General features: G+C 38.9%; 1 protein-coding gene across 5 annotated transcripts in view; it reads right to left on the bottom strand.

Moving 5' to 3' along the window:
* Positions 1–23599, bottom strand: part of ATF7 (activating transcription factor 7) — an 86856-nt gene that overhangs the window by 51025 nt on the left and 12232 nt on the right. For 4 of the 5 annotated variants that reach the window (XR_003970378.1, XM_030322758.1, XM_030322757.2 and 1 more), the window contains exon 2: positions 16043–16111. Coding sequence is in view for 4 of the 5 variants with exons in the window: in XM_030322758.1 (XP_030178618.1) it covers positions 16043–16090 (48 nt within the window). In the remaining variant the exon portion in view is untranslated. Of the gene's footprint in view, positions 1–16042; positions 16112–23599 lie in introns of those variants that run through there. The other variant, XM_030322759.1, reaches the window with a different exon arrangement.

Consider the following 23599-nt stretch of genomic DNA (forward strand, 5'->3'; position numbering starts at 1 on the left):
CACAATATTGAAGGAGGACAATGTTGACAGATTGACACTACCCAACTTCAAAACATTCTCTAAAGCTACAGTAATCAAGACAATGTAGTATTGGTGAAAGAACAGACAAAAAGACCAACGAAACAGGATAGAGAGCCCAGAAGTAGACACACAGAAATATACAGTCAACTGATCTTTAACAAAGGAACAAAGGCAATACAATGGAGCAAAGATACTCTTTTCAACAAATGGTGCTGAGACAAATGGACGTTCATATACAAAAAAAAAAAAAAAAAAAAAAAAAATCTAAACACAGACCTTACAGTCTTCATCACAGACATAAATGTAAAAGGCAAAACTATAAAACTCCTGGTGCATCTAAGTGGCTCAGTTGCTTGAGTGTCCAACTTCAGCTCAAGTCATGATCTCATAGATCTTGAGTTCGAGCCACGTATCAGGCTCTCTGCTGTTAGTGCAGAGCCTGTTTCAGATCCTCTGTCTCCCCTTCTCTCTGTCCTTCCCCTGTTCTCTATCTCTCAAAAATAAATAAACATAAGTAAATAAACAAACAAATAGACATTAAAAAAATTATAAAACTCCTACAAGATAACATACAAAATTTGGGTAATCTTGGATTTGGTAATAAACTTTTTAGATATACCAAAGGCATACAATTCATGAAAGAAATAATTGATAAGCTGGACTTGTTAAAATTAAAAACTTCTGCTCTGTGAAAGCCAATATCAAGAGAATGAGAACGCAAGCCACAGAATGGGAGAAAATATTTGCAAAAGACACATCTGATAAAGAAAAATATATATCCAAAACATACAAAAAAAACCCTCTGAAAACTCAATATGAAAAAAACAACCCAATTAAAAAATGGGCCAAAGACAGACAGTCCACCAAAGAAGATATACAGATGGCAAATAAGCACATGAAAAGATGTCTCACATCACTTGTCATCAGGAAAACACGAATTAAAACAACAATGACATACCTCTACCTACCTATTCAAATGGCCAAAATCCAGATCACTAACAACACTGAATGCTGATTACCGTGTGAAACAGTAGGAACTCTCTCATTCATTGCTGGTAGGAATGCAAAATGGTATAGCCACTTTGGATGACAGTTTGGCTGTTTCTTACAAAAGTAAACATACTCTTAACCATATGATCTATTAATCATGCTCTTTGGTATTTATCCAAAGCAGGTGAAAACTCATGACCGCACAGAAACCTACACATGAATGTTTACAGCAGCTTTACTCATAGTTGCCAAAACCTGCAAGCAACCACGATATCTTTCAGTAGGTGAATGGATAAATAAACTGTGGTATGTCCAGACAACAGAATATTATTCAGCACCAAAAATGAAGGGGGTATCAAGCCAAGAAAAGACATGGAGGAACCTTAAGTGCATATCACTAATGCATATTAGGTGAAAGACGCCAATCTGAAAAGGGTACCTACTGCATGATTCCAACCAATGTCTTGCTGAAAAAGGCAAAATGGTAAAGATAGTAAAAAGATCAGTGGTTGCTGGGGGACAGGGGAAGAATAGCACAGAGGATTTTTAGGGCAGTGAAAATATTTTATGATAACAGAATAATGGATACATGTCATTATACCTTTGTCCAAACCTATCAAAGGTACAATACCAAGAGTGAATCCTGAAGTAAACCATGGACTCTGTATGATAATGATATGTCAGGGTAGGTTCATCAGTCGTAGCAAATGTACCACTCAGCTGGAGGATGCTGTGGGGGCAGGGAATATATGGGGAATCTCTATACCTTCCCCTCAATTTTGCTATGAACCTACAACAGCTCTAAAAAAATAAAGCCTTAGGGGTACGTGAGAGGCTCAGTCAGTTAAGTGTCTGACTCTTGATTTTAGCTTAGGTCATGATCTCATGGTTCATGAGATTGAGCCCCACAATGGGCTCTGAGCTGACAGGGTGGAGCCAGCTTGGGATTCTCTCTCTCCCTCTCTCTCTCTGCCCCTCCTATGTGCACACACTCTCTCTCTCAAAAACAAACAAAAAAAACAGAAAAAAAAAAAACACCATTTTTTAATTAAATAAAAATAAAGCCTGAAAAAAGTTGAAAACGATGAAGGAAAAATAAATAATTTGAAGCATGCTTCTTCTCAGAGGGCTCAGAAAAGAGCCTGAAAAATTAAGCCTGAAGTACTCATTGCTGATTATTCTAATGTTAAAACAGAAAAGCACAGCATAGCAGAAAGTCCAGCTTCCAAGCAAGAACTGTTGTCTCTTTGACAGAGCTCCAGTCCAATTATGCCCTAGCCGCTGATTTTTCTATCACCACTTCCTCTTGTTTCAGAGACAGCATCCACGACCTTCTGTTCATGCGGTGGAGGAAGAAATTGCTTCCCAGAAAGGCTTAGCCCACTGCATTTTACTAGATAAAGAAAAAACAAAAAGTCATTCGACTCTGACAAGCTGATTACTGTCTATGGAGGAGCAAAATGCCTCCCTTAGGACTAAGAAAATAGCCAACAAGGAATACGTTCAAACCTTTAACCACTGCTCTGCCAAGAGCTGCTGCATTATGTGCACGCTACGCTTTCTCCTCTGAGTGGTCACATGTGCAGAACTGAAAGTACAAGCCTCCATAAGGAGGCTGTCTGGCTGTGGTTTCAAATGCATATAAAGTGAAAGAATGCTCAAATAAAGTCTCCACTTTTGCATTATCTAGGTAAAAATTAGAAGGAAAGAAAAGGAAAGGCTGAAGAGGAAATAGCTAAATAGCTAAACTGAATCTAATATAGTGCCTTATAAAACAAATTTAGACACCTAGACCCCTGAAACTTTTATTTACTTATTTTTAAATTTTTTAATGATTTTTATTTATTTTTGAGAGAGGGACACACACACACACACACACACACACACACACACACACACACACAGCATGAGTGGGGAAGGGCAGAGAGAGCAGGAGACACAGAATCCAAAGCAGGCTCCAGGCTCTGAGCTGTCAGCACACAGCCCCCGACATGGGGCTTGAACCCATGAACTGTGAGATCATGACCTGAGGCAAAGTCAGATGCTTAACTGACTGAGCCACCCAGGTGCCCCACAGACCCCTAAGAAGTTTAGAGTAACTACTTTTACTGTCCCCTCCCAATACAGCCGAAGTGGACTACAGTCTCTTTCCTAGTCCTAAGAAATACCTCAAACTGAAACAAAATGGCAAATGTCTGAAGTCATGAACATAACACGGTGTAAAAAATTAATACACACAGATTGTCACTGTGTACAGAGAAATGATGCTCGCTGAAGTAACAAATGTCTCTAATACTATCTGCTCACTCTGGTATTAGAGAGCAAACTCCACCTTCTACACCACAACCGAGATCTTTACAACTACATCAACAACTTTTTTTACTTGATTCAAGTAACTCATGCCGGTAAACGAATTTATTTGTCTTTTTCCCAGTCAGTGATCTTGAGAACAGACACAAAAACAAAGTAACTGAGGCTCAGTATTAAAATGCAGGCCTTTAAAAAAAAAAAAAATTCATCCATCCATCCTATTAAGCTGCCACTGTCTGTCTGATAACCTGTTCAAGCATAGAGTCAAGCTTAGAGTCCCTGATAGGTTGCTGCTTTGAATCACCTTTTCTCTGCAATTATGGTTTTGTTTTTTTTTTAATTTTTTTTTTCAATGTTTATTTATTTTTGGGACAGAGAGAGACAGAGCATGAACGGGGGAGGGGCAGAGAGACAGAGGGAGACACAGAATCGGAAACAGGCTCCAGGCTCCGAGCCATCAGCCCAGAGCCTGACGCGGGGCTCGAACTCATGGACCGCGAGATCGTGACCTGGCTGAAGTCGGACGCTTAACCGACTGCGCCACCCAGGCGCCCCTGCAATTATGGTTTTATAGGAACTCCAGGCGGGACACAGACAAGACAGACACACACACACACACAAACACACACAGAAGTGCATGCATACAACTAACTGGCCTGTCAGAGGCATCCAGCAAAATAAACAAATGAGATCTCTGACCCCTAGAGTGATCACTTTAGTAGTCTGTAACCTTGCCCAATAAGGCATTCTCAGCTCTGAAGTCAAGAATTTGACTTCTTAGGCAGAGGTAGAAAAGACAAGACTTCAGTCAGAAATTTTCTACAGTTGAACACAGAGTTTCATACAGTCCACAGTTATACAATGAATCATTATCAGAATCAAGAAGGAAAATGTATATTTTAAGCAACTTTCCAGTAAAATAAAAAGACATTCAGACAAAACATACAAAGAATTCTTTTACTATAAATATCAACCATGAGACTCTCCAACCTCTTTCAGTCCTTTATGTGTACTTCCACACATTTTTATCACAAATCATTTCATGTAAATATTTCCATACATCTACTTAGCCACAGATTTTCACTTCCATTGAAAAATGAGATATCCCCTGCGTTAATACACCACAATGGAAATGCAAAGACTAGATGTCTGGAAGTGCTATGAAATCAAAGAGGAGGATGTAAGATCTGAGTAGAGAAGAATTTTATTATTATTCAACAGGTAAGACCCTCCATGCAGCTATATGCCAAAAACTTCAGAGAATAAACAAGCTGGCAATCACCAAGCAGAATACACATCTCACTGCACCGTTAACAAACTTCTAACCATATCCTAGTTCCACCTTAGTCACATTTCCTCTTGTCACCAATCAGTATGGCAGCCACTATAACCGAAGCCCCACCACTACATGACACTACACAAAGCAAGACACCCAGACAGCATCATGTGTACTGGGGAGCTTTACAGACATAAAACTAAGATTGAGAAGAAGGGAATATGAATCAGGAAATGAGCCAACAGAGAATTCACAAAGACGACACCACAATGCTTCTTTAGGGCCTATCAGTGGAGGATGCCGAAACTATGATTTTGAGGTCCCAGTTTTCTAGTTCTACCTTTCTGGTTGGTCAAGAATCTGTTTTCTTTCTCATCTTAAAATCATGTCCCTGCTACACAACAGTGGTTGTTTACCTCACAGAGAGTTCATCACATCTCAGCAGCATTCCCAGGCAAATAAAAAACCATTACAGATTAAGGCTCATGCGGCTGCAGAGAGGTCTCTTCATCTGAGTAAGAATTCTTATCTTTTTGTACAGTTGTAGACCCAGCTCTCTCTGGCATAGCAGCCAAATGCCTAGATCAGTAATAACTTGTTGTCAGGACTTAGTTAACTGATTGCACTGGGACCATTTGCCAAAAAATTACTGCTTATTCACTCTCTCTCTCTCTCTCTCTTTTTTTCCCCTATGCTAGATGGGTATATTTACATGTACAAGGAGAATAATAAGAAGCCACTTTAGCCTAGTAGTTAAAGAGTGCCAGTCTGGAATCTATCTGGTCACACAAAATATCGTGTGACCTCATCTGAGTTATTCAGTCTCTCTGAGCCTTAGTTTTCTCATCTGTACAATAGGGATATTATATCCTCCTTTAGGGGATCTCTAGGGTTAAATAATATCTATAAAAGCACTTTTTGCACAGTACATAAGAGCTCAGTTAGCTATTGTATACTGCTATTGCTGTTATTATTATTACATTGATAAAGTTAAATAATTTTCTTTGTATTTTGTCCTCTCCCATTCCCCCCATATGATCCTTGGGTGGAATATAATTTTCCGTACCATACAGACACAACATGTCCTCTAAATTGTGTATGTATGTACATGTATACATGTATCTGTTGCTCTGCACTCAGATATTAATCCCCAACATCACGTTATAGAGCCTTCCCTAGGCTAATGTTCACTTTACCACAGAGTCAGTTCAGTTCAACAAGCAAGATAACTAAATTAGCACTGAGGCCAAAGCTGGAAGATTCTCATGTGGAGCCAAACGTAGAAGGTGTAGAGTCACTATTTTTATGAAAAGAGATCTTACCCAATACCAGGAAGTTGGAATTCTAAGTAGATAGGAAACTTGAATCTTAGAACTAGAGAAATCGGGTCACTCTCCTTCCCCCATATTTTATCAATATAAATTTTCCAGAACAGGAAAAGGAGGAAATGTCTCTCTTTCTAGCCAAAGAGATTTAATTAAGTTGCTTCTAGTGTTCATTAGTGTCCTTCTTAAGATTTATACTTCTCAACTATCTTCCAGTAGAAGGAAGCTGAAATAGCCCAAAACAAAACTAAGAAATAAATCTGTGTATCTTTGACATCCTCAAAAGTTGCCATGTCTCCTTTGCTCAAGAACCATTCCACCTAAGCCAGTCCTCATCCACTATCCCTTAACCCAAATAAAACCTTCTCCTTGTTTATGTAGCCAGTACTACATCTATGATTAAACTGATTTATACTAAAGTGCCAATGACAGCTCCCTATCTACTTTTCTAAAAAATTTATTCGTTATGAATCTTTAACTAATGTAGAAGTATAGAGGATTACTTTTAGACAGGGAGTCTTTCTTATTTACCCTTAAATTGCACTGATTTTCTTTTTTTTTTTTTTAATTTTTTTTTTTTCCAACGTTTATTTATTTTTGGGACAGAGAGAGACAGAGCATGAACGGGGGAGGGGCAGAGAGAGAGGGAGACACAGAATCGGAAGCAGGCTCCAGGCTCTGAGCCATCAGCCCAGAGCCTGACGCGGGGCTCGAACTCACGGACCGCGAGATCGTGACCTGGCTGAAGTCGGACGTTTAACCGACTGCGCCACCCAGGCGCCCCCGCACTGATTTTCTTTAGTCACATATAAGGCTGCCCATGGGAGCAACGGAAAGGAGACTTTATTGTCCTCAACCTCAAAGGAAAAGGGATCATGGGCTCTACTTCCTCTTGCTTTGCTCAGACCTAACACCGGGACTCTCCAGATACATACAGCCCATTCAATGTTCATCCTATCCTTTTTTGCTCCCAACACATAGAACTAGTAGAACAGTCACTAGGCAAGCCAAATCTTTTAACATCAGAGAGACTCCCAGTAGAGAAAAAAGGCTGCCACTTTCATCTTCCTGGAAAGATTCTCGGGACTTTTAGAGGGACCTTGGAGCTGTGACCTCAAATGTTTAATTTTCTCTCCTCCTTTCCCCAGCTATTCCTAACTGTAGGGTTATCTACCCACAACTATTTTTTTTTAAGATTTTTTTAAAAGTAATCTCTACACCCAATGTGGGTCTCGAACTTATAACCCCAAGATCAAGAGTCACACACTCCACCGACTGAGCCAGCCAGGCACCCCTATCTGTTCACAACTTTAAAGAATTAGAGGACTGCATGATTCTAATTATAGGGCATTCTGGAAAAGGCAAAACTACGGAGACAGTAAAAAGATCAGTGGTTACCAAGGGTTGGAGGTAGGAGGGGGGAGGGATGAATAGATAGAACACAGGGGATTTTTAGGCCAATGAAACTATCCTGTATGATACTGTAATGGTGAGTACATATTATTATACATTTGCCAAAACCCACAGAATGTACAACACAAAGATTAAACTCTAATGTAGATTATGGACTTTAGTTAATATTAATGTATCAACATTGGCTCATCAGTTGTAACACATGTACCACACTAATACAAGATATGGTAGCAGAGAACTCCAATACTTTCCACCCAATTTTTTGTAAATGTAAATGTAAAACTGATCAAAAGAATAAAGTCTATTTTTTTTTTTTTTTAAATTAGAGGAAGCACTGCTTAATAATCCCCGCCAGGTACAATGACTAGTAACAGCCAAGATAAGCTATACAAGAAGAAGGCAAAAAGTAAAAAACGAGACTATGGAGCTTGATGAAACTACAGAGCTTGATCTCAAAATAAACAGGATGATAACTGAAGACAAGGAAAGAGGCTTGAGGAAGTGAGTGAAGGAGAGAGAGAGAGACAACTCTCACATCACTTTTAGTGACTGGTATGCAAAAACTAAAACAAATGTTTTCTCCCTCAGAGAAAGAGAAGAGAAACCAAGTTTATAAGGGGTACTGAGATACTCGGCAGAAAAATCACCAGCATTAAGCCTCTGGCATACTTACAAGTGTCACCCTGATGCCTCTCCCTGTGGCTAAGAAATCAGAGCTGTCTTTGTAACCAAGTCTGCAACCTGTGCTCGCGCCAATCTTTATGGCAAATTGAGGTCTTTTTTCAGGAAAATCAAGGGATAATTGCCCGGTATCAAAAGAAGATATGACCCCTGGGAGGAGAAAGGAGGCGTTCCTTTTGCCACAGGATGATTCTCTCCGGAATAACATAAATGGCTCTTCGAGAGACTATGTCTTTGATAAGCTGAGCTGCAACTCTGACAGCCAATCTGCTGAATGCCGAGCAGAGCGCTCAGCTTTCTACAATGACTCAAAGGACACGGCCAGGCTGCAGATTTATTCTGCTGACTTTCCCTGCAGAGCTACTCAAGTTTTTCAAAGGCAAAAAGGAAGAACTCTTTCCTTACACCCAGGGAATTGCAGATTCCTCCTGGGATCTAAAGACAGAACTATGTTTGCTCAAAATCTGACATCATCGATGTGAACGAGATTTAAGAGCTGGAATGATGGCTGGCAATTTTAGTCTTTAGAGCAGAAGTTGGTTCAGCTCTTCAATCTGCCGGCAGGATCAGCAGCCACACAGGGCACATGGCGTGCCAGACTGGGAATGGGCTAATTTCAAAATTCATTCTCATTCTCTCTGTACTTTCACATGACAATTGCAAATAGGCCAGATTCTTACCAAAGCACAATCGTAGGTGGTATATTTCCCTGCACAAAGAAATTTCAAAGTAAAAACATAAAGGTGCTGTTACAAAGAGATAAACCGCAAAGCTTCCATCTTTTCTCCACAATGTTTACCTCCGTGAAATCTTATCCTTAGCCTGATAATTTTCTGAGGGATTTAAGAAACAAAATATATCCACAATAAACTATTAATAGCAGCATTCCTCCCTCACAATTTGTATGTCACTTCTTCAAGATGAGATTTTAAAAGAGAAAAGCTTTCTATGTATCCTAAGTTGAAAGTAACGGCCATGCGCTATGATTTATGGGACAGTCCCTCTATAGTTAAATAGATTCGACCCTCAACAGACAAAAGAAAACTAGGCTTGAGAGTTAAGATAAGCAATTTCTGTGTGAAACCTTTTTTATCTTATGACAAACAAAGATTTTAAAACATTAAAATTTAGAGACAATCAGTTCTATTTTTATTTAAAATATGCATTGCTGTTCTGAGCAAGTACCCTGAAATAGGTACTGGAGCAAGGGTAATAGCAATTGCGAAATATAGCACAGAAATTTATAAGCAGAAAATCAGAATAAGACTTTTTTCCCCAAGAGCAAAATATATAGCCCTTTTGACAAAAACAAATGAAAAAAAGGACAAAAATAAAGGCATTCTGCTTTATAAATAACACTGGCAAACAAGAAGTATCTTACATTTTTAGACATAAATTTAGCTAAGTGTTTACTAATACTTGCAACTGTAACCCTTTCAAAGGGGCTTATCATTTGGCTATAAAGACTCAATTAAGATCAAGACTTGGCTCTTCCCTAACTCCAGATGAAGGGGTTTTTCTTGTACTGCAAGTCCCATTGAAAAAGGACATTGTGTTTTAATAGAAGTCACTGGCATATGGTTAAAAAGCTTAAGTTTGTCCGGTTCCATCCTTTGAGCAGAACACTGAGGTTCTCTTTCCTCTCCTATGAAAGAGCTTCCAGACAGCATCTCTTGCACCGTGTTCATAATGCACAATTTATCGGCATTTCGTTTCCTTTTTCTAAATGGCCGGGAGGGAAGAAGAGCTCCACAGCCACCGTGTGTGGTTAGTAATGGCGCTTTTACTTGTCATTGTACAAAGCCTGTTAAATATTTACAACACAGACAGCAATATCTAGTCCTAAACACCCAGTTGTGAGTTTGAATTTTTTTAGAAATAAATCTATGACAAGTTTTCCCCAGCAAAACGCCAGAAGACTTTACTAACAGCTTCAAGAGACCCAGCGGGTCCAGAGGAGCAGTTATAGGCCATCTGGTGATTACTTATTATTATTTATACAGCACTGTAGATGTACACACAGATGTGTTATGAATCCACATACAGAGTAGGCCCTAACAAGGGCTTCAGACAAAATGCGACTGCTGAGCAAGTCAATCTGCATTAAAGAAACACACTAACCAGAAAGAGGGAACACTCTGGCTGTTCTTCAATCTGCCCCATTAGCTGGAAGAGTATTTGATAAAAGAATGATGAATTCTACACGACGATGACAATATCTTGCAAGTTAACAACCTAGCTATATGTGGTTTTGCAGGGGTGGCAAAAGAGGGACTAACGAAGGACAGGCTCCCAGAGACAGAAGGCAGTTTGTGAAAGAAGGGACTAACAAACAGCCTCTCTCCTGATTTAGGAAGAACGGAGATACAAAGATACTGGATTTTATTTTTTTTCCACTAGGAATGCTCTGAGAACAGCTTCTGGGCTCCCATTCCAAATATTAAGTCATACCCAAGGAAAACAAGAGTGAATAACTGAAAAATTTCATCTTAATTTCCTGGGTATAGCTCTAATTAGGTTCATACAGCCTCTCCCCCACCCCCTCGGCAAACTGGAGCAGGGATGCTTTTAATCTACCATGTTCTTAGTAACGTAACAATAACTGTAATACGAAAACCTAAAATAATCAACCACACGTTTCTAAGGGCAAGCGTCAAGAGTGCCAGATCTGACGTTAAAAACAGGTTGAATTCCTTGCTTTTAATACATTTATAGTTTTAAAAACCTCAGTCCCAATTTTGTCTACACAATGCAAAATGGTGGTCTACTTCCATCACAAGGCTACATAAAACTGCAGCATAGTCAGAGTGGACTGAAAGTTATTGCAAAATCAACATATTATTACAAAAAACAAGGTTAGCATTTGGCCTAATTGTGTATAATGCAGTGTATTTTCAGCTGCCTGACAGCATGCAGGCACTCTTACCAGATGGGAACTGGATGAATTATTGAATGAAATATGAATTATTAAATAAAAATTTGAATTTTTTTAAACTCTTGGCAGGGGGTGAGGAAGAAAGGCTTATCTGTCTGCCTGAAATTGCCCTCACCTGTCGAAGCATGTAAATATGGTACGTACCACCATAAATGGGGTTTACCTAACCAGCCATTTCTTCCTTGTTATTCTCTAATTCAAGATGCTCCCCTAACATAAAGAATTAGTAACCAGCACCAACCCATTTTCCTTCTTTTCTTTTGTGTTAATGCCAGGTAATAGGGAAACATGCCAAAAGGATAGAATTAAAAATCCAGAGTCCCATAGTACCAGTACGGTCCATTTAAAGGGAGGGCTGGGATAACAGAAAAAGTCTCTATAGATTTGTGTTACATAGGCAATAAAACATATACCTTTGTAGTATGCCGGCATTTAACCAATCATAGAAGCTATTTGTTGCCTCATATATTACAAAGCAATAGAGATTTAAGGGATAATGTTCATGGAGGCAGAGGATACGAAGCAATAAACAGCACTGGAGGTTGGTTAAATGCCAAGTGAAGCCAGGACTACAGCACCATAAACATTATTCCTATTATATGACAAGATAAGGAGGTACAAGAAGCTGCCCTCAATCCCACCACAACTAGGGCTCTATTGCTATCCTTGGCCTTAGAAAGGGAAAGCAGGCCCTGGAGGTCTATGAGCTAGTTATGTGTTTCAGGTCTCAGATATGAACAGAACCTCAACCTGTACTTAAATGTCCTCTGGGAGAAGAAAAGATCTGGTAGGACACATCCGTAGGGGAAAAAAAAATAACAAGAGCTGATCAGGTCACACTGGACAGAGAAACAATCAAAAGATTTGTCCTTAAAAGGACAGAGTTGATACAGAGTTGGTTATGACAGAAATCTTTCTCAGTGGCTAATAATGGGATGATACTGTGCATTAGAAGTATCTCCTCTGAGGAAATGTGTTCCTGTTCTTAAGGAAATAGACATTCTAAGTAATAAGCTTATATGATCAGCTTCTGCTCAAAGGCTTTGTTATGATAACCAGAAGGACTACTGAAATCTGTGTAATTTGTACTGCAAAACAGTGTCATGTTCCAGAGAGGGAGGTATGGGAATATGGAATTTGTTGACTTCTAGTAATAAAAACTGGACAAAAAACGTCTAAAAGATAAGTTATCTAACTGCATTTACAAATCCAAGATTACTGTCAAAAACATAGTACAGCTGACCTTCGAACGACACGGGTGTGAACTGGGCAGGTCCATTTGATAAACATAGTACAATACTGTAAATTTTTTCTTCCTTACAATTTCCCTAATAACATTTTCTTTTCTCTGCTTACTCAATTGTGAGAATACAGTACACAGTACATATAACATACAAAATATGAGTTAATCAACCATTTATGTTATCGGTAAGGCTTTAGGTCAACAGTAAGCTATTAGTAGTTAAGTTTTTGGGGGGGGTCAAAAGTTGTATGCAGATTTTCAACTCCCCACGGGTGTTCCTAACCCCTGCACTGTTCAAGGGTCAACTGTAATTGTTTCTGCTTGCACATAAAATAAAACAACTTTACAATCCATCTTTAAATAAAAACGTCTCTCAAAGCATCAAAAACTTAAAAGACTGGGGCGCCTGAGTGGCTCAGGTCATGACCTCTCGGTTTGTGGGTTCCAGCCCCGCGCAGAGTCCCACGTCGGGCTCTGTCTGTGCTGACAGCTCAGAGCCTGGAGCCTGCTTTGAGTTCTGTGTCTCCCTCTCTCTCTGCCCCTCCCCCACTCACACTGTTTCTCTCTCTCTCTCTCTCTCTCTCTCAAAAATGAATAAACATTAAAAAAATTTAAAAGAAAAAAAACTTAAAAGACTACCTAAATTCAGCACCAAACGAAACTTTTATTATTTTAATAACAGAAGCAAAGCCATTTTATGGTCAGAATGGTTTTAATTAGATGCTATCTTATAAACATTTCAAAAACCCAAACCACTCAAATTCAACCAACCCTTTGCCACAGGGTATCTGGGGTACTGTTGCCTTAACAACACTAACCCATTCTCTGGAGGCAGCTCTATTAACTACTTCTGCTACCACATTCCATAGAGAGGTATTAGCAAGAATATTGGTTTCCCTAAGTTCCTCTTCATGAGAGTGATTAGGCCTCAAGAGAAACACGGTCTCAACAGGAGAACAGAAATGAAAGGACTCAAAACACCCTCTCATCTGTCTTTTCAGACAAGAATGCAGAGAACACAACCTTCAGCAGCCATCTTTTTTAAAAAAAGTACATGCAGCATATTTAGAATTCAGCTGTGTCACATCAGACTTACTGTTGGGAAGTGGATCATGAACAGAATCCAAAAATAACAGCCATTAAAGACCTAGCAACCAAAACATGTTTACGTATCCATTGAAAGCCCGGTGGTTTTGATTATATGGTGGGGAGCATAATCCACTAGTCTATTTTAGGTAAATTTTCCTTTCACCTTCCCTTAATATTAAGGCGTAAGATGATTTCTGAGTTTAGGGCCCATTGGGTAAAGTCCGGGCACAGAACAGATATTGAAATAATGCAAGATTCATATAGTTTTTGTCTGTTGGTTGGTTTTTTAAGGATCAGTCTCTTGAATTGTAATGTGCTTTCATTCCTTCTTCCGCTAAGTGGTATACCGGAGCCACCGATTTTTGAGGCTTCTATGGCAGTAAGTTCCAAACCATGTCTTGTAAAAATTATCATGGTCCTTATCACCAGTCCTGGAATTTACATAGCCTTTTTAAAAAATTATTATTCTACCATTTCTGGAATAAAAAATTTGAATCAATGACGGAGGATTATACATAGCTTGAAGGTCTCAAACGGGCTCCAGGATGAAACCATTTTCAGGGGATATAAGGAAGTTGGATGACAGGCCAAGGGTAGTTCGCTTTCCCAAATTTATCTTCTCTGCCAGATTTCCACTATTTCATATAATAGAAAGCAATCACAGTAAAGTGAATCTTGCAGAGATCCTAGAGTTAAATTTTACTTAGATATTGGGAGAAACTTGGAAGAAGACTAAATATAACTAAAGAACTACAATTTTACCTAACCATAAAGTTCTGACATGCAAAGGACTTACCTTCATAGACTTAAGCCATAGTTTTCTACGCTTTTCTATGAAACAAGTACCTTGAATCCAAAAGAAGATACTCATCTCCCTGAGTACCATATCCACTAAAGGGAAAAAAAGCCTTTGGGACTTATACTAGAGGTTATAATGAGTCCTAACAACCAAAATACCAGCAGACAGTTCAGAAATGGGAGGAAGAATAGGGGAAGGAAAAGGCTTATGATAAACAGTACCCAACAATACAAAAGGAACCAAAGTAAAAAGTCCTACTGTTTTTACCACCTCTAGTCCAAAAAATGCAAAACAAAAAGAAACAAACAAACAAACACAAAACCGTCTGGGATCTCACAAATTTCAGTGAAAACTACTCTTTTCTGATAGACAGTCTGAAGAAACCTATTTAAACCTTTCTTCTTCCGAGAGCTTAAGAGATGATTTTCCATTTTAATTTCTTTAAGTCCTTGTCTAGGTGGTTTTCAGCATACAACATATAAGAGGGGCACTGAGTAGCTTAAGCCATGAACAAAGAAAAATAAATGTAAGGATGAGAAAAATAACTCTTTTCACCAAAAACGCAGATTTTTAAAGGGAGATAAGTGAAAAGGGTCCCAGGTACCAATTATGGAAATCACAGTAACTACTGCTATCAACACATCCACACACAAAAATCTGGAGGGATCAAGTTCAGATATATATTCTAATACAGCTGTTTGAAAATGGAAACAAATTTATCCTAATTTCTCAGGTGGCTTCTATTGTAAAAGAATAAAACATAAATCACACGGGGAAAACATCCAACCAACAATAAAGTTGAAAACTCTGACAAGGAAGGAAATATACCCGATGATGCTGAATACTTCAGAATATAATGGCTTTTTTGGTTTTCTCTGAAATTTTCAGCATTTACTGGAATGTGGAATCATCCTTCTGCCCATTCCTTGTCACCACCCCCATCTCATTCACCTCTCAAATTCCAACTCCTAGGAATCTCTGGAACTTAACTCTCTCTTTTTGTCTAAGTATTTACAATGTTTAATAGAACTAGTCTGCAATCTCACATACCACCAGTAAGTGTCACTGGGCAGTCACATGGCATATTCCTAACTGAACAGAAATTCAACCTTCAGGTTCCATAAAATCAATTCATGAAGGCAGATAAAACTTTCTTTGTATTCCTTTCTTCATCCTTTGTGGAACATGGCAGTAGGGAAGGGTCTAGGAAGAAGAGTTAAGAAGGTGCAAAATGGGGAAGAAGAAAAAAAAAAGGCAACTTCAACAAAATTACTTTATTAAAAAAGCATATAATGAAAAATATCTGACACAAAATGTACACATATGCAAATAATAACATGGCAGCTGACGAACAGTACAAGGCATTTCATGGCATAAGAGAGGGAAAATGACTAAGAAATCTCGTAGTTTATATATTGCTGCGACATCTCAGGTTCTACACTGGATTTGCCTTCCCTACATAGACAGATATCTGCCTTAGCTACCAGCAATGATTTTCTGGATCAACAGTCCAAAGAAACTTTTTTTTTTCTTATTTAAAAAATCCAACAGATTCCAGCAAATTGTGGTTCACAGTGAACGGGTACATTCTCGGCTGCCTATTCTAAATGTTAAGCAGACTTTTATATCCATTGAAGGTTGAGGAAAAGATATTTCTAAACTTGTTTTGTATTTAGATGGATAGCTTTATAAAGGAGGAGAGAGCAACATGTATTCCCCAACACTGTGTGTCGGGAAACAAACACCAGTGGAATAACAATATGAAAGAGAGCAAGGCAGATTTCATTACGGTAGAGTGCCTACACTTCCTCATAACATGGATTTACACACTGCAAATCCTCTGATCTGATTACCTCCAGTGATCACGTAAAATACCGGCTTTAAACTCTTTGCCTTAGTGATAAAACAGCCACTTTGATTCACAACGAGACATTCACAATAAAGTATATTGTAAACGTACCTGTCCACAGCCCGGGGCATTGCACACAAACGGTCTGTCGTCTCCCATATTTCATATAGCAGAGCGGAGCTGAGGAGGGGGAGGCAGGGGGAAAAGTTATGTTAAATACGCTGGAGTTAAAAAAAAAAAAAAAAGTGCTTCAAAAATATCAAGCCTAGAAACAGGTGCTCCAAGAATGCTGTCTATCAAAGCTATAAACACAGGCTACTTTGGGGAGACCCATTAGACAGGTGGCATATGATCTACCGCGCCTCAACTGAAACTTTTAATTAGAAAAATTTAGACCTCAATAGTCAAGGAATTTCAGACCTTTTGCTAGATTTTCCCTCTTTCTGCTACAGTATATAACACACTCCTCTAGTCTACTGAATTACAACCAGTGCAGTTCCCTATGTCAATAAATCCACAGAACATTCGATGCAGAAGCCATATTTCTGAACTAGAGAAGACCAAAATTTGTCATTTAATTAATTAAGGGATTATAGGAGGGGTGCTCCATTTTACAGGGCTATAATCTGGCTCCCTGGTGTATAAACTACGAGACTGTTGGCAAGGGCCGTTTATCCCAGATTATTGCCAAAGAAAACAAAGCACCCATCCTATTGGGCTACACGGGAAATGATTTTCATTAATAAAAAAATAAAAATAAAAACCTTCTCTCCCCACTGGGAGCCTCCTTCTCCCCCCACCAATCGTCTGTGGCAAATGGAGAAATATCGGTGCCCTTCCCCCTCTAATTCTATTTATGGCTAGGTTTTTAAAAGCAGCAATAAAACAAATGTCGACTCTTTGGGGGTTTACTGGGTGAATATGTTCCGGCTGTTTGTGCTGCTCTCGGCCAGAGTTCTTGGGCTGCTCTGTTGCAGCCAACAGATGTGTGCTGCTGCAGGGGATAAAAGAAATGGCACTAAAAGGCATCACCATCCATCCTCTCTATTTCTCTGAAGAATTTAACAGGGCTTACACTGTTGTTGTTTTTTAATTATTGAGGCTAAACTCTTGAAATGTTGATAGACATTCCTTGTCAAAGAACAATAATTCCAATATGAATGCGTTGGGAAAATTTCTCATTTCCCAACCAGGAATAAAAATAGAGGTGGAGGTAGATAAGGATGAGAAATGCAAATCCTAGGGAAAATATTCCTAAAAGATAAACAGTGTTTTGAAGGGGTGGGGGGAAGGGCATAAAAATAGTCTTCATAGAATAAACTCCTTAAGGACATTTTTGAACATCCTTCTACAAGAAAGAAAGGGGTATAAAAGAATATTAACAAGGGAAGATGAAAGAGGAAGAAGAAGAATTTGAATATGCCTAGAAACAACTTCAGAACTGTAACCAAAATCAAAAGGTCAGAGTTAACCTCACTCAGGTCTGCATTAAAATAAAATGTTAAAATGCTGGACTGAATTTGGTAATCAGAAAAGCATGTTTAAAACTCAGAGGTTAGCTAGGTAACATCTCTTCTACTCTCTTAAGACTCACTCTGGGGTTGGAAACCAGTATTTCTGGTAGTCTGATCAGTAATTCCACAACTAATCAGTGTTCAAAATTGTGGGGTGCCCCATAAAATAGAAAGAGCTTCTTAGTCATCTTTCAGGGTGATAGGAACAGGGTCTAACTATGAAGGAAACTGATGCTGCAGCATTGCTGTAATGGAAGGGAGCCTGTATGTACATAGGTGTACACAGATTTATATCACATTTAGCCAGGATAAATTGCTTCAATAAATTCTGTTCCTAGGAGAAGCCAGCTCGAGCTGATGATTGGGTACTGGGAAAATGAGAGCTTTATTCTTCTTCACACAGCCCCAGGACAAGGGGGTTTTCTGGTTTGTTTGTTTTAAATACGTGATGAGTTTTTTAGCACTTTCTGGAACTATGACATAGTGCAAAAAATAAATACAAGTAAATAAAAGTAAATAAATACAAAGACCAAGGCCACTAGGACTGAAAATTCAGAACATTTCTGGAAAGCAATTCGTCTCTGGAAAAATTCCTAACTGCTGTGCTGGAGATAATTCCACTTCCTAGTCCCCAAACCTGCTTTCCTGATATAATCACAAAATGAGAATTTTATTTCAACAAGGTCCTCTAACAGATTTTTCAACCAGGACTAAAACTACAAGGACTAGAGCAGACATAACATAAGGAACCAGGCAGGATTCCTTCCTTTTACCTTGGTTCTGTTATTTGAGGCTAAATGTTCTGTCTTCTACCTAGAAGAGGAAAAGGGTGCTTGCTGGCTGAGGATTAGGGCAGCGCTGGCACAGAGAGGGATTAAATACACTCTGGAACAATTTCCCTCAAACCACAAAATTCAAAATTTAACTTGGTTTTCTTGGTTTTGTACAATCACATCACAATATATGGCTTCCAAATTTTATTTAACTGCATCCTTACTAGGAATAGAAATGCAATATCATGACTTTCTAAAAGAAAACAAAAGGCAAAACCAAGTTGGGGGAAAAGTATTAAATGTAACAGAAGCAAGCATTTTCATGGCTCTTTAAATACTGAAATCTGACAGTCACTAACTGGGATTTCCTGCTTCCTTCCCACTTTACTAGCTTTTGTTTTGCCATTTTCACCAAAAGGAAGATCACAATGGGAGGAAGAAGGCCCTCTTTCCTAAGTACCCACAATTATTCTTAAATCATTCCTCGGTCTCTTGCTCTTTTTCATTTCCATCATTCTTGCTTTTTCACTTCAAAGTGATTTGTCTTTTTATTTTTTTATTTTTATTTTTTTTTAATTTTTTTTTCAACGTTTATTTATTTTTGGGACAGAGAGAGACAGAGCATGAACGGGGGAGGGGCAGAGAGAGAGGGAGACACAGAATCGGAAACAGGCTCCAGGCTCTGAGCCATCAGCCCAGAGCCCGACGCGGGGCTCGAACTCACAGACCGCGAGATTGTGACCTGGCTGAAGTCGGACGCTTAACCGACTGCGCCACCCAGGCGCCCCGATTTGTCTTTTTAAAGAATATTTAGCAACAACAATAATGATCTGTTCTCCCACTTAAAATTCTAGGGGCACCTGGGTGGCTCAGTCAGTTGAGCATCCAACTTTGGCTCAGGTCATGATCTTACGGTTCATGGGTTTGAGCCCCATGTAAAGCTCTGTGCTGACAGCTCAGAGCCTGGAGCCTGTTTCGGATTCTGTGTCTCCCCTCTCTCTCTGCTCCTCCCCCACTTGTGCTCTCCCTCTCAAAAATAATAAACATTAAAAATAAATCCCGGGGCGCCTGGGTGGCTCAGTCGGTTGAGCGTCCGACTTCGGCTCAGGTCATGATCTCACAGCTTGTGAGTTCGAGCCCCGCATCAAGCTCTGTGCTGACAGCTCAGAGCCTGGAGGCTGCTTCAGATTCTGTGCCTCCCTCTCTCTCTGCCCCAACCCACTCGCATTCTGTCTCTGTCTCTCTCAAAAATAAATAAACATTAAAAAAAAAGTAAAAAAAAAAAATCCCGTTTACATCTTTTTAATTTCCAATCTGCTGCATCAATTGCTACATATAGAGAATGTGTTGTTTATTTCTATTTGATACTTAAAGCAAATCTCATACATGAGAGAGGTCAAACTGATGCCTTCTCAAAAACAAAACCAACACATTTCTATAGTATAAACAGACTGAGACAAAGGTGAAATCTTGAATAATAATGCTGCCATTCACTAGAATGTAACTCACGGCCCATTTGTAACTGTACAACTTGACAAGTAGATCACTTGTCTGGGCACGACACTCAAGTCTGCGGTCTTCTCCATGATCTATTCCTCAGGATGAAACTCAAGCATTTTATAGAACTAGCCAACAAATGAAAGGCAAAGGATACATATATTGAGAGACACTTCCAAGGGGAAATGAGATGCTTTCAGAGGAAATCGTAGAACAGGAAAACAAAGATGTTGAAAAAGGCTATCCTAGAGGCCAAGTCTGCAGAGAAAAAGGCTCATGTACTAGACTCACCAGAATGCATAAATGATAAAAATTACTATTTATTCAAAAGACAGAAAGTTATCTGAATGCTAGGAGAGAAGTGAAGAAAATCCAAGGTTCAGACACTGATTTTTATTAACTGGGATAATTTCATAAAATCTGTTACATAGTTTTGACAGAACCAGAAGTATATCCTAAAATGGTCAATGTGCAAATAAGAAAACTGATTCTCTATGTGTACACACACACACACACACACACACACACACACACACAGACACACACAGGTATATCTATCCTTTTTTCTTCTTTTTTAATAGAATGAGGATGGAATTTGTCAGCGAGGACTACAAAGTCAGTTCTCTGGACCCAAGTGTAATATGATTATTTCTTTAGTAACCAATTGCTGTTCATAAAATGGCCCAATTTTTGTAAGGAATAAAAGCCATATACGAACACACCCAAGGCCCTGTTCTTAGGTTCCTAATAACAAAAAGCAGATACTACTAAGTATACAAAATGAGAAGAACATATTAATATCAAAGAACATTAATATTAAAGATTCATGAAAATTTAGAAAGGGTTCAGACTAGCTATCATTCATTCGTTCAAAATGTATTACTTAGGAACTACTAAGTGCCAGGCAAAGTGGACATAAAAAGACAGAGGCACCTGGGTGGGTCAGTCAGTTGAGCACCCAACTTTGGCACTGGTCCTGATCTCGCAGATGGTGTGTTCACACCCCACATTGGGCTGACTGCTGTCAGCACAGAGCCCACTTCGGATCCTCTATGCCCCTCTCTCTGCCCCTCCTCGTTTGCACTCTCTCTCTCTGTCTCTCAAAAATAAATACACTTTTTTTGGAAAAAGACAATAATCCTTTGCAAAAAAAAAAAGAAGAAGAAGAAGAAAGAAAAGAATCTTTCACTCATCTGTTTCAAAGAAAAACTAGAGCCGAACAGTAGTTAAAGCAGTAAAAAACAGATTTTATTCAGAACTATTGTAATAGGGGGAAAGAGACCTCAGTGCAGAACTGGGCTCTGTTCTAAATACATCATGGACAAGTGGAAATTTACAGCCAACGACCACAGTAGGGGTTAATGGATAGAAAATTACTAAAAGGAAATATCAGGACAAAGGGGGATTCTGGCTAAACCGACCTAATAAGATTTTTTTTTAACGTTAAATTATTTTTGAGAGAGTGGGGGAGGGGCAGAGAGGGGGCCAGGGGATATGAAGTGGGCTTTGTGATGACAGCAAAGAGCCCGATGTGGGGCTCAAACTCATGAACCAGTGAGATCATGATCTGAGCCGAAGTCGGATGCTTAACCAACTGAATCACCTAGGCACCCCCAAATTCTTGCTAAAGATGGGCCAGAATGATCACATATAACCTGGGGGATTGAGAAAGATGGAGAACCTGATCAGATGTGAGGGTAATCAGATATCGAAGGCGGGGGGGGGGGGGGGGGGTGTGGTTCTTGCTAAAACTGGATCTTACAAGAAAGTACACAGGTAGGCCTACAAGAAGGTTCTCGAACCTGACTAAAGTTTGGTCAAAGAATCTCTGTCAACTGGCATGAGAGATGCCATGTAAGTGGTAAGAATGATGGCTTAATTTACAAGTTCAATTAGTCAGATTGATCAGTATATATATTAAATCCCTTGCTATTTCTCTTATTCTTTGTGGTCATTTGTCAAGTTCCTTTGCTAGCCAATTCCAGAGTATAGACAAGAGCACACAAAAGAGGGATTAAAACTCTTGGTAAAAGGGGCACCTGGGTGGCCCAGTCGGTTAACCGTCCAACTCTTGATTTCAGCTCAGGTCGGCTCAAGTCATGATCTCATGGTCTGTGAGACTGAGCCCCGTGTTGGGCTCTGTGCTGACAGCTCGGAGCCTTCGTGGGATTCTGTTTCTTCCTCTCTCTCTGCCCTTCTCCCACTTGCGTGTGCACTCTCTCTCTAAATAAACATTAAAAAAAAAATAAAGACTAAAGTCTAACGACATATTTTAAGTATATACTTTACAGCTACTTTGTGCCTAAGGTACTTGATGTGACTTAGTACAATGAACTAACTCTATGCTTTCCTTATCATCCAAATAACATAGAGGAGGCTCCATAGTTTTTGGCTAGAGCTTTAAGAAATTGGGAGAAGGAAGCTACTTGTCAAATTAACCCTTCACTGGCCCTTGAAAACAAAACTTAGGCCAGAGCTGTTAAGATACACTTTCAAGTATAAAAGAATGCAGTAGAAAGGGCATCTTCATATAAGACTTTTGGGAGTACATACTTGAACAATCGTTCTGGAAAGCCATCTGGCAATATTTATATTAAGTGTCTTAAAATGTTTTATATTCTTTGAACAAATCATTCTTTCAGGACTTCATTCTGAGGTTAAAGCCCAAAACATGGATCACTTATGTATTAAAATGTTCATCATAGTTCTATTTATAACAACAAAAAAGGAACGGAAATTAAACATTTAAGAAGAATGGATAAATATAAATTAAGATATTGCCTTACAATAGACTATATTTAAGTTGTTAAGAATAACGTTTCTGAAAGGTATCTAATGACATGAGAAAATGCTATACATTCTGTGGGGGGAAAAAAGCAGGCTATCAAATTGCATATGTGGGGCACCTGGGTGGCTCAGTCAGTTGGGGGCCCGACTCATGCTCAGGGCATGCTGCATCGGGCTCTCTGCTGTCAGCAAGGAGCCTTCTTCTGCTCCTCTGTACCCCTGCCCCGCTTATGCTCACTCCCTCTCTCTCTCTCAAAAATAAAATAAACATTTTAATTTAATTTAAAAAAAATTTTTTAATAAAAATAAATAAAATTGCATATGCACCATAATTCCAAATCTACAAAAAAAGAAAACAAAATAGGGACGATGCCTGGCTGGCTCAGTCAATAGAACAAGTGACTCTGAGACTCTTGATCTTGGGGTCATGAGTTCAAGCCCTACATTGGGTGTAGAACCTACTGAAAACAAAAAGAAAAAAAAAAAAAAAAAAAAAGATAAGGGAATTAGCATCAAATGTTAATAATGATTATCTCTGGGTAATGGTATTCCAGGTGATTTTGTTTTCTTCTTTGTACCTTCAGAATTTTCCAAAGTCTACAATGATCACAGATTGCTTTTAATAAAAATACAGAATATGATGTAATCTAATAAAAAAAAATGCTGATCTGCATGACTGAAAAAAAACAAAACATGTCTAATGAGTTTCAAAAAGGCCCACATCTGCTAGACTATTCCAAAGCACTAAACAGCATACTTACAAATCATACAAGGTTGTTCGTTCTCTACTACAAAGCAACAGAACCAACTGACAAATTAACAAGTTCAAAATGGACTACCAAAAAATCTTTCTAAAATTATAAACTAACAGCTCATATAGAAATAGACACAGTGGAAATTTAAACATAACGATACACAGGGTAATCAAGCAGTTCAAGATAGTTCCTCCTTTGTTACCTTCAAGGACTCATTTTCAGAATCCTATGAATGCTCCCTAACAACTAGTATTACTTATATTAAACATTCAGAAATGGCCCCATCCATTCATCATAAAGAGAATAAAGAGCTGAAACCAAGCTTAGCAGGTACTGAATGCC

This window comes from Lynx canadensis, chromosome B4, assembly GCF_007474595.2.
Source record: "Lynx canadensis isolate LIC74 chromosome B4, mLynCan4.pri.v2, whole genome shotgun sequence".
NCBI lineage: Eukaryota > Metazoa > Chordata > Mammalia > Carnivora > Felidae > Lynx > Lynx canadensis.